At 41.0% G+C, this 17889-nt stretch overlaps 1 protein-coding gene across 3 annotated transcripts; it reads right to left on the bottom strand.

The window, feature by feature from the left end:
- Window positions 1–1140: 1140 nt before the first annotated feature.
- On the bottom strand, window positions 1141–17581 carry LOC139460981 (AN1-type zinc finger protein 5-like). Of its 3 annotated transcripts, none has more exons than XM_071242441.1 (5): window positions 17474–17581; window positions 11357–11609; window positions 5104–5268; window positions 4090–4191; window positions 1141–1871 (listed from the first exon to the last, which is right to left on the bottom strand). In XM_071242441.1, the coding sequence occupies exons 2-5, from the start codon at window positions 11580–11582 to the stop codon at window positions 1723–1725; spliced, it is 642 nt and encodes a 213-aa protein (XP_071098542.1). In that variant the 5' UTR covers window positions 11583–11609; window positions 17474–17581; the 3' UTR covers window positions 1141–1722. The 3 variants fall into 3 exon arrangements, with proteins under 3 accessions (XP_071098542.1, XP_071098544.1, XP_071098543.1); XM_071242443.1 differs by having other exon boundaries at window positions 11411–11609; XM_071242442.1 differs by lacking the exon at window positions 17474–17581 and adding an exon at window positions 17325–17466.
- Window positions 17582–17889: the final 308 nt, after the last annotated feature.

Below are 17889 nucleotides of genomic sequence, written 5' to 3'. Positions count from 1 at the left end.
GGTAATCAAGATACACACTATTGTAGTAGAGTTGGAGGCGTATGGAGCTTACACTCCATAAACCAGATTCTAGATGAGTTGAAACCCTACAAAGTGACAATCACAAAACAACCACAGCACTGGATAATAATAGTCCCGGTAGTAGATTTATGAAATATAAGGTCCCAGAGCTGAGGTTATTTTGTCAAGGGCTCAGAATTGTCCCAAGAAATGAGGTAAAGCAGGACCAAGGCAACAGTTACCATGGCAACAGTTACTGATACGGTTTAGAATCAAAGCAATTAATAAGACTAGAGGATACATATTCTGGCTTCAAATCAATTATATAGCTAATATACATTTCAGACTTCAAAATGGTAGCAAATCATCAATATGTACCTCTACCTTGAACCAAACTAATACCCAGAACACAATAACAAATATAGTCTCAATACTCTGCCACCATCAGCGTGAATGTTTTCATCAGTAGAATATGTGATTGAGGTGACATTTGGCTAGTAGTCAATTTACAAAGCAGAATTGTGGAGGTAATCAATTAATACACAATCAAAAATATCCTAAAAAGTTTGATAAATATGCGCTTATACTGGAAACAATGCGTATCCTAGGCATTTAATAAAAAATTGAAACCACAGGAGCTCAGGGATCAGACTTAACCCATAAAGTTGCAAGTCTGTACACTGACTGACAGGAAATATCCTGATCCATACTGAACAAAAAAGGTCAGGAATCATAAATATTTTTCGGGATATTTTCATGAAAATGGGCAAAATAAATATATCCCCAAGATAGTCCATAGTGCCGCTGTGCAAAGTGATCTTAGCGCTAAGGTGATCGTAACTCCCATACCTTAACATAGACTTACGACAGTCGTAGCGCTAAGGTTGTTTTGTACAACGGCACCCTGTTCCTTACCATTTTTGGTTCAGTATATATTTTCGCAAACCTAAAAATTCCTTAAACATGGTGCAGCTTTCGGTTGGGTGGGTAGTGTTAAGTCTGATCCCTGGTCAATAAGAATCCCTGGGGTAATACTGCCTAATGGTGTTACATACGATATCACGTCTTCAACCTAGGATACTCACTGCTGTTATTTAAGCATACAAAAGTGTAGAAGAAAAGTTCCTATTCGGGTGAATGTTAATAGACATATCCACAGCACTCGCTTAACTGCAACTAACAGGCGCTCAATGTGTCAGTTGGAGGGTACATATTCATAACACCATAAACAAACGTAAACATGGAGGAGGGGCATCCGGGGTAATAGAAAAAGCCCAAGATTCGGAAACGAACGTACGTACAAACTTACATACGCACATATATGTAGTTTACCATAGGTTCAAATTACACACATTGTAAATAATAATAAGGAAATGAAAATCTGTATCATGATCAGTAACATATTATAATCAGCCACGATAAAGCTCGGGAGGAACCACCGATCCACTTGTCGCCAACTCATCCATTAGTGCACATCCCCAATGCCCTTCAGTCTGTTCTGGCTGCACGGAGATGATGCACTAAAGTGTGCACAAAAAAACGCACCAATGCTTGTTGCACTAACACAGGCAAGTAACAGGAGGGTCTCATTGTATCAGAGTTTTGCCAGGTCCCCTAGTGCAGTGGTAGTGGTAGAACTCAATCGTGTTGGTAATGGTTGATATTTTAAAAACAACTCCCACTTTTCTAATCCCATTGCTCTTCCCTATCCATACTGGCAAATTAAATCTTCTGAATCTTCTTCCCAACAACCACAGGGTTATTCTTCCGGATCTGTTGTTGCGCTAATTCTTTGTAATCGAAATTGCAGTCGTGTTTGTCTGAATATCGGTGTAGACTGCAGTAGAGACCCCCACAGCGACACATGAAGCCTGGAAAACGAGAACATCACACGTCAAGATTCTGGTGCAAACAGTAACTCGGCATATCTTTGTATAATCTCCGAAACAGTCCACTACAGCAGGGTTGTCCTCAACAAATGCAAGGCCTTATCATGGCATATGTCAAATTCAACGCCTTTTCATGGCAAAGTCAAATTCAATGCCTTTCCATGGCAATGTCAAATACAAGGCCTTTTCATGGCAATGTCAAATACAAGGCCTTTTCAAGGCAATGTCAAGGCCTTTTCATGGCAATGTCAAAATACAAGACCTTTTGATGGCAATGTTAAATACAAGGCCTTTTCATGGTACTTGTCAAATACAAGGCCTTTTCATGGCAATGTCAAGGCCCGTTCATGGCGATGTTGAATACAAGGCCTTTTCATGGCACTTGTCAAATTCAAGGCCTTTTCACACCACTTGTCAAAGTCAAAGCCTTTTCATGGCACTTTGAGTCAATGCAAATACAAAACAGAAAAAAGATTCAAACATTCAGTGCTGTGGCGTAACATAAAGGGGAGTAACTCTTCCTGGATCACAGTTGCATTCATTCGGCAGAACACTCGTAATTCAAGCAATCATCATGCAAACGAGGTGTGCAAAATCAGCCGTGATCTAGTTACCATACAGCAATAGGGCATACATTCGCAGACATTCACAAACAATGTTTGTATTTCAAATTTATATAAAAGATTTTGATGTGTAAGTAAGGCGTTATTCAAGGTCTCTTCACGACATGTATTTTCTAGGAAAACGCCGATTTACGGCCTTTTCAAGACAACCTCTGTACCTATACATTCTAGACAATCAAGGCACAACATCTCTGATTTTTTGCTTTAAACATTTGAATGACACATGGAGGAAAATTAATTAAAAATAGTTCAAATTTAGTTTTTTCTCTCCAAAAATCAACTACAATTGAAAGGTAATAATTAATTGTTCATCTCCATTCGGTAAATAGTGACAACACATGAGGATACATTAAACACTACAGCTTTGTTTTAAGCACTATTTGAAAATCATGAATTTAAAGTAAGCCATCCAATCACATTACACTCATTTATGAGTGGAATTATGTGGGCAATTACTTTATGAGGGGTATGGTGAGGTGAAAGGGGTTTCTCGTCACTTTCAAGACTACTGCACTTATACGACGACATGCATTCACATGTATGTGACTGCTTGCCTGCGTCCAGACCAACGCCGATTTTTAGTGCTAGCCCAATGAGATACCATACTACAGTTTAACATGGATACCCCACTCAGACACAGTATACTGATTCCAAGACAACCAGTCCTTGCTTTAGCCCCTTAATGCCGAGTGTCAGGCAGGGTATAACAAAAGTAGTATCTTTTAATGAGGCCAGGATCAAAACGTCGACCTTCCAGTGTCCAGGTATAAGGAGAGATATGGATGGCAATGGCACAAATTGTAACAATGGATGGATCCAGGGCATCAGTACAGTGCACATGGCAGTCAGACAGGGCGAAAATACTCTTTTTCTCTCTTGATTTCTATCGTGATTTTCATCAATCATGTATCGCCTAACATACTTGTAAATAGCTACTAATAATTGTACATTTAATTATTAAAAAAAGCCTAAAAACAATGAGGAAGAAGTACTTTTATATAAACTAATTTTGGCTGTGATGAGGTTGTTATTGTGATTTGATACCTCTGATCAGAATCAGAATCGAGAACTTTCAAAATTTATGGTAGAATGAAGATCTTCGATGCAATTTAACAGGAACTGCAGCCTCATTCCTGCTCTGTACATATAGAATTCGAAGGAACCTTCCAAAAAAGTGAACACCGTAGGTTGTATTTGATGCAAGCAGTACCATCAATTGCCTCTGTTAGCACAACATAATTGAATTTGTGAAATCCAGAAATTTGCCTCCCGATGTCCCCAAACAATGTGAATGTTAAAAGAGGTTTTGCTCTTTATCTTAAGAGAAATTTGCCAGTTTACCGTTAAGCAGAAGTATTCATCGGTATCGGTATTAAAGATAGTTTTATTTATAGACTTATACTTTCATATTTAGAAATTACATAATGCACCCACATGCCACTATCGTACGCATGTTTTATGAAAGAAATTGTACTCTTGGCCACGAGGCCTTCAATACTGAAACAACTCTGTCTCTGTGAAAGATACATTTTGATAAGTGTTGTTATTCCTGGAGGTGACAGTGCTGACTGACCCACCTGTTAGTCCAACCTTCTTCTTGCAAGTATGACATCTGTTTTTCTTGGGCTTCTTGTCTTTCCCGTCTTCAGACTTCCCATCATCGGACACCTCCGACCCCCCTAGCGACAGACAGTGTTCAGTGTAGGCTTACATACCATAACTGTTGGAGTGAGTGAGTATGGTTTTACGCCGCTTTTAGCAATATTCCAGCAGTATCACGGCGGGGGACACCAGAAATGGGCTTCACACATTGTACCCATGTCGGGAATCGAACCCGGGTCTTCGGCATGACGAGCGAACGCTTTAACCACAAGGCTACCCGACCGCCCCATAACTGTTTGAATCTCACATGATATCTTAAAAATTCCTTCAAACATTTCAATTCCATTTGTCGTGTGTACATTCACTTTTCAAGCCTTTCACATAATTGCAGCACTAGAAACTAACACTTTTAGTCCACTGGTCCTTATAATAGCATAGAGCAAAACCCCTAAAAAGGGCAAATTTATACTGGTCCTTATGATACCTTAGCTAATGGGCAGTTTGGCAAGGACAATAGGACTAGTGCCAATTTTAAAAGCTGAACTGGAACCTGTTTAAAGCTGGCATCAACAACATCGAACAGATACCAGCGGTAGAAATTGGCACTAGTCCTATAGTCCTTGCCAAACTGCCCAATAGTTAAGGTATCATGAGGGTTTTGCTATACGTTAGCATTATAACGACTAGTGGACAAATTAGTTTCTAGCACTGGAGTTTCTCACTCTGAGACCAAGTAAAGATAAAGAATTGCAGGGTTAGAAACTAACAGTTCACTGTCCACTAGTCCTTATAATGATAACATATAGCAAAACCCTTAAAATGGGCCAATTTCTACTAGCCCTTAGGATGCCTTTACTATTGGGCAGTTTGGTAAGGACTACAGGACTAGTGCCAATTTCTAACACTGCATTGTAATTTTGAACCCTGCATCTGAATAATAAATACTTTATATGGTCTTCGCATCGATGTCAAGGGGGGACAACTCTTACCAGCTGCTCCTTCTTCCGTCTTCTCCGTGTCTTGCTTTTCCTGACTGGCGCTGGCTACAGGCACAGTAGGCGTGGCCGTCTCCACGCTGGGTGTGGTGTTGGTGGTGCTGGGGGTGCTGCCAGGGGGTGGCGACGTGGAAGATGGTGGATCTGGTGATGATGTTCCTGAAGCAGCAAGCAGAAAGTCAGCATGAGGTGAGGTGAAATCGGGTTTAACGTCGCGTCCAAGATTATTGCACTTATATAGCAACGTGCATGTACATGTATGTGTGGCTGCTTGTACTAGTCCGGACTGATGCGGATTTATAGTGCTAGCCCACTGAGATACCATGCCGCAGTTTAACATGAATACCCCACTCAGACACAGTATACTGACTCCGAGCCGACCAGTCCTTGTTTTAGCCCCTTAAAGCCAAGCGCCAGACAGGGTAACAACAAGTACCATCTTTTTAACATCTTTTGGTATGGCGTGGCTGGGGATCGAACCACGGACCTTCCGCTCTCCGGGCGGACGCTCTACCACTAGACCACGGAGGCGGTTCATTTGTCAATGAGGTCAAGAAGCTGAAAAAAGAATTAATCCTAGTGCCACTGAACAATTTCCATATGCCTACAGAGCTCCAGATAAGCTTTTGGTGTTGTGGGTATTTTACCCATGCACGCAGCTTATCTGGAGCTCTGTGCCTAGCATACGGGACTTCATTGTTATTGAATAGCACTGCATCAAAACTGTGAATTGTCATGTGACAAAACAGAACGAAAAGTAAATTAACTATCACTTTGTGGAGATCTAAGTTTGTGTCAATCACAGTCTGCAACCACTGGCCAAAACCATTTTGTTCATTCTAGAAAGCTCAGCTAATAAAAGTACATATAACAATACAAAATTCTACTGAAAATCAAGGTAAGAGAAAAGTTTGCGCGCAAAAGCATTTCGCGCTACCAGGGTTCTAAGCTAACATTACATATTTACTGATAGCCCTTTGGGCTTAAGTCATATTTCTGGGTGTCATTCACTGATGATAGACAAATAAGAATGTAATCATAATAATAATAATCGAGTAGCAAGTTAATCCTATTATTACATTACCTGGTCATAAAAAGTGTTTATTGTATATCTATTTTATTTAAAGTTTTATAATACATTGTATGTTTATATACGTATCCTATCTCACACTATACATTTCTTCTTTTCCTGGTGTGGAAACGATCCATGAAAAAATCACCATGTTCACACAATCACCATGTTCACAATCACCATGTTCACACAATCACCATGTTCACACAATCACCATGTTCTCACAATCACCATGTTCTCACAATCACCATGTTCACAATCACCATGTTCACAATCACCACGTTCAAACAATCACCATGTTCACAATCACCATGTTCACAATCACGAAGTTCACACATTCACCATGTTCACAATCACCATGTTCACACAATCCCCATGTTCACACAATCCCCATGTTCACAATCATGTTCACAATCACCATGTTCACATTCACCAAGTTCACAATCACCATGTTCACACAATCACTATGTTCACAATCACCATGTTCACCATCACCATGTTCTCACAATCACCATGTTCACAATCACCACGTTCAAACAATCACCATGTTCACAATCACCATGTTCACAATCACCAAGTTCACACATTCACCATGTTCACAATCACCATGTTCACACAATCACCATGTTCACAATCACCATGTTCACAATCATGTTCACAATCACCATGTTCACATTCACCAAGTTCACAATCACCATGTTCACACAATCACCATGTTCAAAATCACCATGTTCACACAATCACCATGTTCACAATCACCATGTTCACAATCACCAAGTTCACCATCACCATGTTCACAATCACCAAGTTCACCATCACCATGTTCACAATCACCAAGTTCACCATCACCATGTTCACAATCACCATGTTCACAATCACCATGGGCCACGCACCACTTGAATCCCGTGCAATCTGATCGTCTGACATCCCTTGCACCCTCGTTCTCTTTCTAGAGTGTACCCCTTTGCGCTACTAAGACAGATCCACATCATATCAGGCAACTCATGTGTTCTGTGGTTTCCCATGGACATCAATCTATTGAATGACCGCGTGGCTTTGAACTAGGAGGAGCCTATTCCAGCCTGCCTTTTGCCTATCCCGTTTACGAGAGGGAGTGGATCTTGCCTTATCCGGCCGGAAAGTTCTTCAAGACAGGCTACATTCATGACGCTCCAACGGAGCACCTTATTGTGACTTCCATGGCAAAGACACATAGTCCCTACAAACAAGTATATTTCCCTCCATTGTACATGTCTGCAAACCCAATGGTAAGAAAAATAAACAAATGAAATAAAATCAAGTATTTGTTGCTGTAATCTCAAGATATGGTCCCAATTCTGAAAAGGCTGGTATCGTCATCATCGTCCTCTGAGACCAAGATGTCCCCGAGGTAGTGGGAGGCAAACGCTGACTGATTTCCAAGAGCAACTTCCATTTTGGTCGGTAACGTGCAGCTGCTATGTAACGCCACTGCCTTCGTCTCATGTGGGTTGGAGGCAACTGAATGTGGTAAACCAATCTCATTAAAATCAGATCCTAGTTCTCGCTACCGCTAAACAAAGATCTGAGGACATCCCATTCCGGGTCACGTCAGAATGACCTTTCATCCAACCAATCAAAGCTTCGCTTACCAGATAATGAAACTGACAGTCGGAATGGGTTCTCATCATGCAACCTCGAAAACATTAACACGGGGTATTCCGAATGACAGTTATGGCCCATATGACTGATTCTGTCACAATTATCGCAACCAGAAGGACACCATAGTCCGATAAACTTCAGTGTTCACCAGTCAACAACAGGATGACTAATCTCTCAAGTGACCGGGAAAGGTTTTAGAAGCCTTTAAGTAGATCCTTTGGGCTCTGCAGGGAATAAAGAGAGGTCTTCGATATCATCAGGACTTAATATCTAAGAAAGTGGCAGAATGGTAAATATTCAGTTTGGCTGTCCAGGAAGTTATTTTTTCGCAATAATAAACTTCAAATATTAGCCAAAAGAAATTTATCATGATGGTGTCTTTCAAAACAGAGTCTACTGACGTCCAGAGCATGGATCTTGCTGAATCTGGCTAGTGTGGACAGTACTCTGAGAAAAATTGTTTTGAAAGTGAGGTCAATCAATGGCCCATAATCATCAGAAGATAAGTACCAGAGGATGACATTGAGATCACATGGAGATGGACGAAATCAAGATGACTGATCTGCATGGCGATAAGACCAAATCAGGGCGAGGGAGCTCAGCTACTGTATGTGGAGATCTTGCAACCAGAGGTGGATGCCATCACTGAATTAGGAGCAGCCAAATAGGTAGACCAAGAACCCTTCAGCTTCCGTGTAGTGCGCAAGGGCTGGACCTACTACTTCTTGTGGCAATGAAGTGGTCTGCGATGTTATGACCCGAGCTGTGCAATAACCCTTAGAAGCCTCTATTATTAATCATACAGAGCCCTGATCCACAAAGCCTTCGTAACTTACACATATCGTAAGAGTTTACAACTGAAATTAAGATAATTTTACTAATATTTACGACCGATTGCCAAAGCGTTCTTAATCCGTTCGTAAATTCATTGTCTTACGATCATTGTCAAGTACTCTACTTCGGTCTCAAAACACCCTTGGTCTTGACCGTGTTGCCATTTCTTCTAATAAGCCAAGCAAAAAATATGCCGCCATTTTGATACTAAAGTTATGACAGAAATGTTAGATTTACGACAGGTACTGACCACTCATAATTTTTCTCTTAACTTTACGAGATATTTTCACTAAGATAACTTTGTGGATCGCTTAAGATTTTTGTCATAAAGTTACAACAGGTTTTACAATGTTCGTAGCGCTACGAATGCTTTGTGGATTGGGGCCCTGAGCCTTTGTGAAACATGACGTGCAGCAGACACTCTCTTCGGTAATATCAATTAGCTAGGAGAGATTTCTGGAGATGCGCCACACGCAAAGATGAAGCGTGTCCAGTGACAGATGAAGCTGGTGGTTGCAGTAGTAAGTCTGGTCGCAGAGGTAGTCAACATTTACGAGGATGAACAAGCTTCTCAGTGGCCAAAAGGGCGCGACCAAAATAATTTGGAAGGTGTTTGGTGTCCACTTCCTTCTGCATTACTTGTGGGGTAAATTCTTTTTGTGAAGGCTGGGCATGTTGGGTTGTAATTTGAGACAATCAATCAATCAATCAATCAATTGGGGTCAATTGTTCTAGGATCGTTTCCACACCAGGATCAAAGATAAAGGAAGAAATGCATAGTGTGAGAAATGAAAAGTTTAACCATTTAATTTTATTCAAATTCCAATTCAATATTGTTTAAGTTAATTTTGGTGAAAACACGTGTGAACTGGTCAGCAGACTGCATGTGATGCAACAGGACTTTTCTCGTTTGTAAACAATTTCACTAATTCTGAAAGCAGAGCCGTACGGCCAGATAGAACCCTTTCAGTGTTATGTTTGTCATAATAATAAAGACATGTTATTACAATGAGGAGTAAGATGATATACCGTATTCGACGTAATAAGCGCCCCGCTTCTAATACCGTATTCGACGTAATAAGCGCCCATATTTACAAATATATTGAATAGCTAGTGAACAATCCCAATTAGCACCCCTTCCGATTGATCAATGTACACAAGACTTATTTATTCATGTATAATACGCACTTGTGTGTTATATGCACCCTTAATTATGGGCAATTAATTTCTGGAAAAAATATGTCGACTTTTCTTTTGTATCATTTCAGGCTGTTAGCATAAACCACGAAATTTACGATCTTTCAACTCTGGGTTTTTTCTCACGAAAATTATATTCTAATAGGGTCCCCTATTTCTAATTTTGAGAGCGCCCTGGGCGCTTATTACGTCAAATACGGTATATCATGCCTGTGGCAGAGGTACCAGGTTGCAAGGAGTGAGTGAGTGAGTCTGGCTTTACGCCGCTTTTAGCAATATTCCAGCAATATCACGACGGGGGACACCGGAAATGGGCTTTTCACACTGTACCCATGTCTGGAATCGAACCCGGGTCTTCGGTGTGATGACAAACACTTTAACCACAAGGCTACGACCGCCCCTGACTGCAAGGAACTAGGAGAGAGACTTCGAGACTAAAAGCCTGCAAAGCCAATGTTCAAACATGTTTCATGTAATTCTGATCTCTGATTGTACTCCCAAGCCCATTCAAACAGATAAAGATACAGAATGAATAAAGATGATTGACAACACATCGTAAGATGAAACATTTATTTCCCCCCTGGAGCAATTATCCATTTCTATCCAGGCAAGCATGCACACATCAGTCTTATGATTTTTGGCATGCGGCCAAAAAGTTTTCTTTCTGGTTAAAAAGGCTACCAAAGAACACCAGCAGAGTAACCAAGCAATGGAAAATGAACACATTAAAAAGAAATAGTCACACAAATGACAAATGACTAACCAGGGTTAGAAATTGGCACTAGTCCTGTAGTCCTTCTCAAACTGCCCAATAGTAAAGGTATCCTAAGGACTAGTAGAATTTTGACATTTTTAAAGGTTTTGCTACATACTATCATTATAAGGACTAGTGGACTGAAACTGTTAGTTTCTACCGCTGCTTAAACCTGCCACATTTTTAATGGAATCAACCACAATAAATCATGCAGACCGTTACGGTCTTCATTGAAAAAAATGTGACAGGTTTTAAAAAGTCAGTATGATGCAAACTTTTGGGGGATTGTGTCTTGTTTGTAATTTGAGGCTATTTCTATTTAAAGTTTATTCATATCCCATGACTTGGTTGTTCTCTGTGGATTTCTTTGGTAGGCCTGTAAAAAGTTGATTCAAAACATTACATTCAAAGCATACTTAAAACAGGTGAGGGAATGAAATGTTTCAGGGCTTGAAAAACCTTTAAAAAATTACATTCTTGAAAGTATTCCCATTCCAACAAGCAATTCCTAGCGTGTTATACTATAAAGTACGAGGGCAGCATAATTAGTAAAAGCATCCAAGGTTAGTTACATTTAAACTTGGCACCCAACCACGCACACACTGAGGATGTGTTACAGATATTATTCCACCTCAAAAGCATTTACAGAGAAGATAGATAAAGAGACATGGAGACAGAGAAGCGAAGCTAAACAAAGGGAGGTAACTGAACAAGGGGATGGAACTACAAACAAAGATGACAAGAATTACCTAGAGATGTCTGAGCCAATGTGGCAGACATGCTGGAGACGTCGTTGGTCTCACCTGTAGGGCTGACTCGACCGCTACTCACAGGCGAGGAGGAGTTCTGTTTGCGCTTTAGTGCATCTTTGTAGCATTTGGAGCACATGCCATCGAAAGCAGCATTGCCATAGAAACCACAGCCTGTGCGACAGAGTGTAGTGGGAGGCAGGTTCTGGTTCCCGTTCTGTTCCATCTAGAACCCTGGCAGGCACCCACACAACTGAAACAGAGGATACACACATGAGGTGGGGAATGGCATGGCTGGTGGGACAGAGGACACACACATGAGGTGGGGAATGGCATGGCTGGTGGGACAGAGGACACACACATGAGGTGGGGAATGGCATGGCTGGAGGGGCAGAGGATACACACATGAGGTGGGGAATGGCATGGCTGGTGGGGCAGAGGATGATGGGAGGTGAGACTCGAGCATCTCGAGGTGCTCCGACAGTCTTGGCACTAGGGACAGAGGACACACACATGAGGTGGGGAATGGCATGGCTGGAGGGGCAGAGGGTGATGGGAGGTGATGGGAGGTGAGACTCGAGCATCTCGAGGTGCTCCGACAGTCTTGGCACTAGGGACAGAGGACACACACATGAGGTGGGGAATGGCATGGCTGGAGGGGCAGAGGATGATGGGAGATGATGGGAGATGATGGGAGGTGATGGGAGGTGATGGGAGGTGAGACTCGAGCATCTCGAGGTGCTCCGACAGTCTTGGCACTAGGGACAGAGGACACACACATGAGGTGGGGAATGGCATGGCTGGAGGGGCAGAGGATGATGGGAGATGATGGGAGGTGATGGGAGGTGAGACTCCAGCATCTCGAGGTGCTCCAACAGTCTTGGCACTAGGGACAGAGGACACACACATGAGGTGGGGAATGGCATGGCTGGAGGGGCAGAGGGTGATGGGAGGTGATGGGAGGTGAGACTCCAGCATCTCGAGGTGCTCCGACAGTCTTGGCACTAGGGACAGAGGACACACACATGAGGTGGGGAATGGCATGGCTGGAGGGGCAGAGGATGATGGGAGGTGAGACTCGAGCATCTCGAGGTGCTCCGACAGTCTTGGCACTAGGGACAGAGGACACACACATGAGGTGGGGAATGGCATGACTGGAGGGGCAGAGGATGATGGGAGGTGATGGGAGGTGAGACTCCAGCATCTCGAGGTGCTCCGACAGTCTTGGCACTAGGGACAGAGGACACACGTGACAGAGATCCAGATAAGCTGCGTATCTGCGTAAAAATCAGAAATACGCAGTAAAATAAAATTCAAGCTTATCAAATACGCAACGAACATTACAGATACGCTACAAAAATAAAACTTGTGCATATCATCAAAATATTGTGCAGTAACCCGGCATATTCGATTCGCAAATCAGCAACTTATTTTGAAATTATAAACGGGCATTCCATCAACCTTGCCAAACTTCACGATGACAGTTACATCATGATCATTTGCCATCACACTTTCTTGTAGAAGTATCGTGGTATTTTTGAGTCCAATAAAGCTCTCGAACCCACACGACACCAGTTTGCAGGGCCTAGATGAATAGTGTTTTTAAATATTTAACTTAAATACCCACATGTGTAAAAACTAGTGGGTTACAGAAATTTGAATACCCAGATAGAATTATTGATACCCAATGATTTTAAAATGCATGGGTAAAATACCACAACACCAAAAGCTTATCTGGAGCTCTGCATCTGTATAAAACCTAGGCATGGGCTGGAGGTTGTCAGTTGCATTACAAATCACATATCAGTAATTTCTTCAACAAATTGCACACCTTGAATGTCAATAATACAAACTGCCAAAGTAAATTCAACATGACTAGAAATTCTCTTGAAACCTAAACAGCACCGATTCGAAGGTGAGAACTGATGTTCCATCTGCGACCAGTCCAAAGTCAAAGTAAAGAAAAAAACTGCTGCAAAAACCTTCTAGCACAATTTGGTCCATCTGTTTAAGGATTTATCTTGGATTCTAAACTAATTTTGAATGATTTAAGTCTGTATTTTCTTAAATTCAGAGGTATCGCAGCATTGTAATATGTATCCAATACAATAATGCCTCCATTTGAGCGGTCCGGTTATCAGTGAACTACAAGTCACTCCTACAAAGATGTATTACTGTATTCGACGTAACAAGTGTCCCACTCTAATAAGCGCCAACAGCAATATTTTCAAATATATTGGCGACAAAATAAGCACCCAGTGCGCTCTCAAAATTAGAAATTGGGGGCTCTTATTAGAATTTTTTTTTGGTGAAAAAAGCAGAGTTGAAAGATAAATTTTGTGGTTTATGCTGACAGCCTGAAATGTTTATATACGAGAGATATATTTTTCCAGAATTTAATTGCCCTTAATTAAGGGTGCATATAACACACGAGTGCGTATTATATGCGAATAAATAAGTATTGTGTACATTGATTAAAGGAAAGGGTGCTAATTGGGATTGTTCACTCGCCAATATATTAGCAAATATCGCCATGGGCGCTTATTAGAGTGGGGCGCTTATTACGTCGAATACAGTATTTGAAAGCACCAGGTAGCCAATGTCAGTAATTACATCGAATGTTCTACCGCCATCTGGACATTGGAATCTACCACTGCTGTACATGCTGCTCATCTCGAATATCAATGTGGGAATCCATTAGCATCCACCAGGAATTACATAAACAGTTACATCTGTTTAGTAGATATTGCTTACCACCTATCAAACACCAGCTGACTGATATTACAACCTATATTTGGGTGATTTTTGCTGTTAGATAAATGAAATATTTGCAACTGTCTGTTCTCTTTGGTTATCAAACAAGATATTTATATCGATATCTGGAGCTTTAATTCGATTTTACAATCATCTGTTTCCCTCATGAAAGTGGGAACAGGTAAAGTTGAGTGAGTATTGTTTTACGCCGCTTTTGGCAATATTCCAGCAATATCATAGCAGGGAACACCAGAAATGGGCTTCACACGTACCCATGTCAGGAATCGAACCCGGGTTAAGGCATGACGAGCGAACACTTTAACCACTAGGCTACCCAACCGCCCTGGAACAGGTCAAAAGGGCCACAGATACCTAAGTCAAAAGGGCCACCAACTCTAGTAACAAAACATAACATTATACAAAATAATACACCTGATGTGATGAAATGGTCAGTGTGACACTTTCAGCTGACAGAAATAAACAAAACCCATGACTAGGATAATAATTGCCTAAACAAGTAAACATTCACTTTGAAAAAGAACTTGCACCAAATTACAAAATAATTTAGGGTTAGACATGACCAATAGTCCAGAGACAAGTGAAATAGAGGAGAAATAGAGAATCTCACCTGAGTGTCTTTTGATATCAAATATATCAACACGAGTTGATAAAAGTGGAAAAATTCCGAGGCTTGTCGAGGATTTTTGCTACTTTTATCAACGAGTGTTGATATATTTGATATCAAGGGACACGAGGGTGAGATTTTATTTATCATCCAACATCATTCTTCCAACTTTTTCAATTTGTAGACAGTAATTAGCAGTGTCTTTAGTGAAAAAAGTACTGCTAACAGCTTCAGTAGCAGAGCCATTAGTGATGTCATTTGATTGTGACGTCATGGTAACCAGTGACGTCACAATGGTCTGCAAAGCATTGTGATGTAATTTCATTGCAGCGATATCTACAGTGTAGATATCGCTTGATCTCATCCAAGCGATATCTCCTGTGGGATCCAGTTTTGGATGATAAAAATGTTTCCACCCAAACCTAGTTATTTTACATAAATGACCAATGTGAAATCAGCTGTCGACAAGTTATGTCAATCAAGCTGCTCTGAAAGAGTTATAGTTTCAATCCAATTGACGTAAATGTGTGTATCGAGATACATAATGTATTGGGCCTTGCTGTACCATTTCACCCCTAATCCTTAGTCGCCACTACTGATGAGTTGATATTTCTTCTTCATGGACCCGGACAAACAGCGTTGGGCATATGTGAAGATGATGTGTCAGAGTGCACAGTGTCTAACATGTCTAAGCTAGGAGAAAGAGGTGAGGTGAAATGGGGTATTACATCACGTTAAAAGATTATTGCACTTATATAGCGATGTGCATGTATGTGTGTGTGTTTGTGTGGCTGCTTGTACTAGTCCGGACTGATGCCGATTTATAGTGCTAGCTCACTGAGATACCATGCCGCAGTTTAACATGAATACCCACCCAGACACAGGATACTGACTCCGACCAGTATTTGTTTAAGCCCCTTAATGCCGAGCGCCAGACAGGGTAACAACAAGTACCATCTTTAAACGTCTTTTGGTATGACGCGGTCGGGGATCGAAACCCGGACCTTCCGCTCTCCGGGCGGAGCTCTACCACTAGACCACGGAGGGGGTCGCTAGAAGAAAGATATGACATGTGTGGCATTATTTGAAAGAAACTAAGAATTTCAAAATGAAATCTTACATAATGAGTGATAACAGTTATTAGCCACCAAAAATATCATAACAGGGACACGAGAAATGGGCTTCACACATTGTACCCTTGTGGGGATAGGACCTGGGCATTCAATGTGATGAGCAAATGCCAAAACCGGTATGCTACCCCACCGTCTTAACATACTATAAATATCCAAGGAGAAACCATTTAACATACATTACAGTGTCAGATATTAAGGGATACCCCAGCTTGTTACTGGATGAAAATGTTGCGGAATGGGTTTCGGAATAGTGCATTAAGAAGCAGACTGAATATGTATTTGCATAAAAATTGAGAGTTGATTTATATAATTCACATAGAGCACCATTAAACTTAATAAATGTGTGAGTACTATGTCCATGGAAAGTAGAAAGAGACAAATACCAACCATAAACAACATTAAGACTTTACAGATACTTAATTTGCTGCTATCGTACCGCAGTCACACTGGTACAACCATTCCCACTTCCTGGGGCAATTCCATCACAATATTCCAAGGAAATACTCTGGTACCATTCCAACTTGATGAAGGTTAGCTGATGTGATAAACAGACCAAAAAAATCAAAATATCCAGGGTTAGAAATTGGCACCAGTCCTGTAGTCCTTGCCAAACTGCCCAATAGTTAAGGTATCATAAGGACAAGTAGAAAAAATGCCATTTTTAAGTGTTTTGCTATTTGTTATCATTATAACGACTAGTGGACTAAAATTGTTAGTTTCTACTGCTGATATCAAGTGTAAATAAGATTGTAAAAATTGACTTCATGAAGACAAAGTTATAGTATAGTTCACACATTCCCTAACTGTTGAGTCCATGAACAAAGCACTTTGATACCCCTACCTAACAGTAGATGACCCTATTGTGACTCACAGCTGGCCACAGTGAGATCTATTATTCAACCAACTGTTAGGCATACATATATAAGCCAAACTTACATATTCAGACACTTTCCTACTGCAGATACATTAATTCCACTATCCTTTCATACTGATTCAAACTTTTTAGCCTAAAATATGCCGTAAGTTTGAATTAATTGATCACAATTGAAGCACAACTCCTAAACTTCCACTTTGTTTACATCTGGCTTACTTTCATTCAATCCGACAAAGATACGTTTAGTTAGCCACATTTTAACATTTTTACTTATAAAGACCGAGTACAAGTTTCTTCAGTTACATAAATCTCCACAAAAGGTTAGAGAAGGAAAGTACGTATATCTCCTGCTTTATCAAACCAGCTGAACAAGCTGGGTCGTTGCGTTGGCAGAGAAATAAACACACGGAAGCAAAATACCGTTCACACAATAACTACCTGGTCAAATTTCATGAAATCAAGTTTACAACACACATTGAACGATTCCCTTTGTAATGGATGGAGTCCTGGGTGAAAATGCAGACCGAGAGACCCTGTATTTCATCCATATAGACAATCCAAAATATTGTTTTGCTTTCTCACCCAGTCCAAGATGGCGACCGAATAATCGTCTGAACAGAAAAGTCTCCTTTCGTCGCTCAAATATCCTCCTTAAACGCGCTTCATTGGCAAAATATTGGTTTGTAAGTCTTGCTAGGATCTTTTTTCTTGAACTAACGGTCGGTATTTACCTGGTGGACTTTAGTTTTATCTGCGTACCAAACCTTTTCTGTTGCCTACGTGTGAACCCAGCTCAAAGTCACAGTGTCACGATTCCTGATTATTCTAGTCACATGACCTCCATTCCAAGCCGCTGATTGGCTGAAACATACATGACCCCATATTGCGACCTCTCTAGTGACGTCACAAACAGATGACTAGTTGCATGATAGTTCCGTTACTAAATGAACTTTCCCTCTAAACAAAGGAAACGCGTGATAAAGACGATGCTGTGCCCCAGACGCTTATTACCCATCTAAAGTATTAGCAGTTTCTAATATGTAATGAATAAATTATGAGATAAACACTTTTGGATTAAAGTGAAAGCGATGTATTTAGAATCTGCCACACCCACCTACCCCACAATTGTCTTCTGTTACTCTATAGT

The sequence above is a fragment of the Haliotis cracherodii genome, unplaced genomic scaffold (assembly GCF_022045235.1).
Source record: "Haliotis cracherodii isolate W230 unplaced genomic scaffold, xgHalCrac1.p SCAF_14, whole genome shotgun sequence".
In the NCBI taxonomy this organism is placed as follows: domain Eukaryota; kingdom Metazoa; phylum Mollusca; class Gastropoda; order Lepetellida; family Haliotidae; genus Haliotis; species Haliotis cracherodii.
Note: the sequence above shows the minus strand (reverse complement) of the source record. Positions and strands in the feature narration are given on the sequence as shown.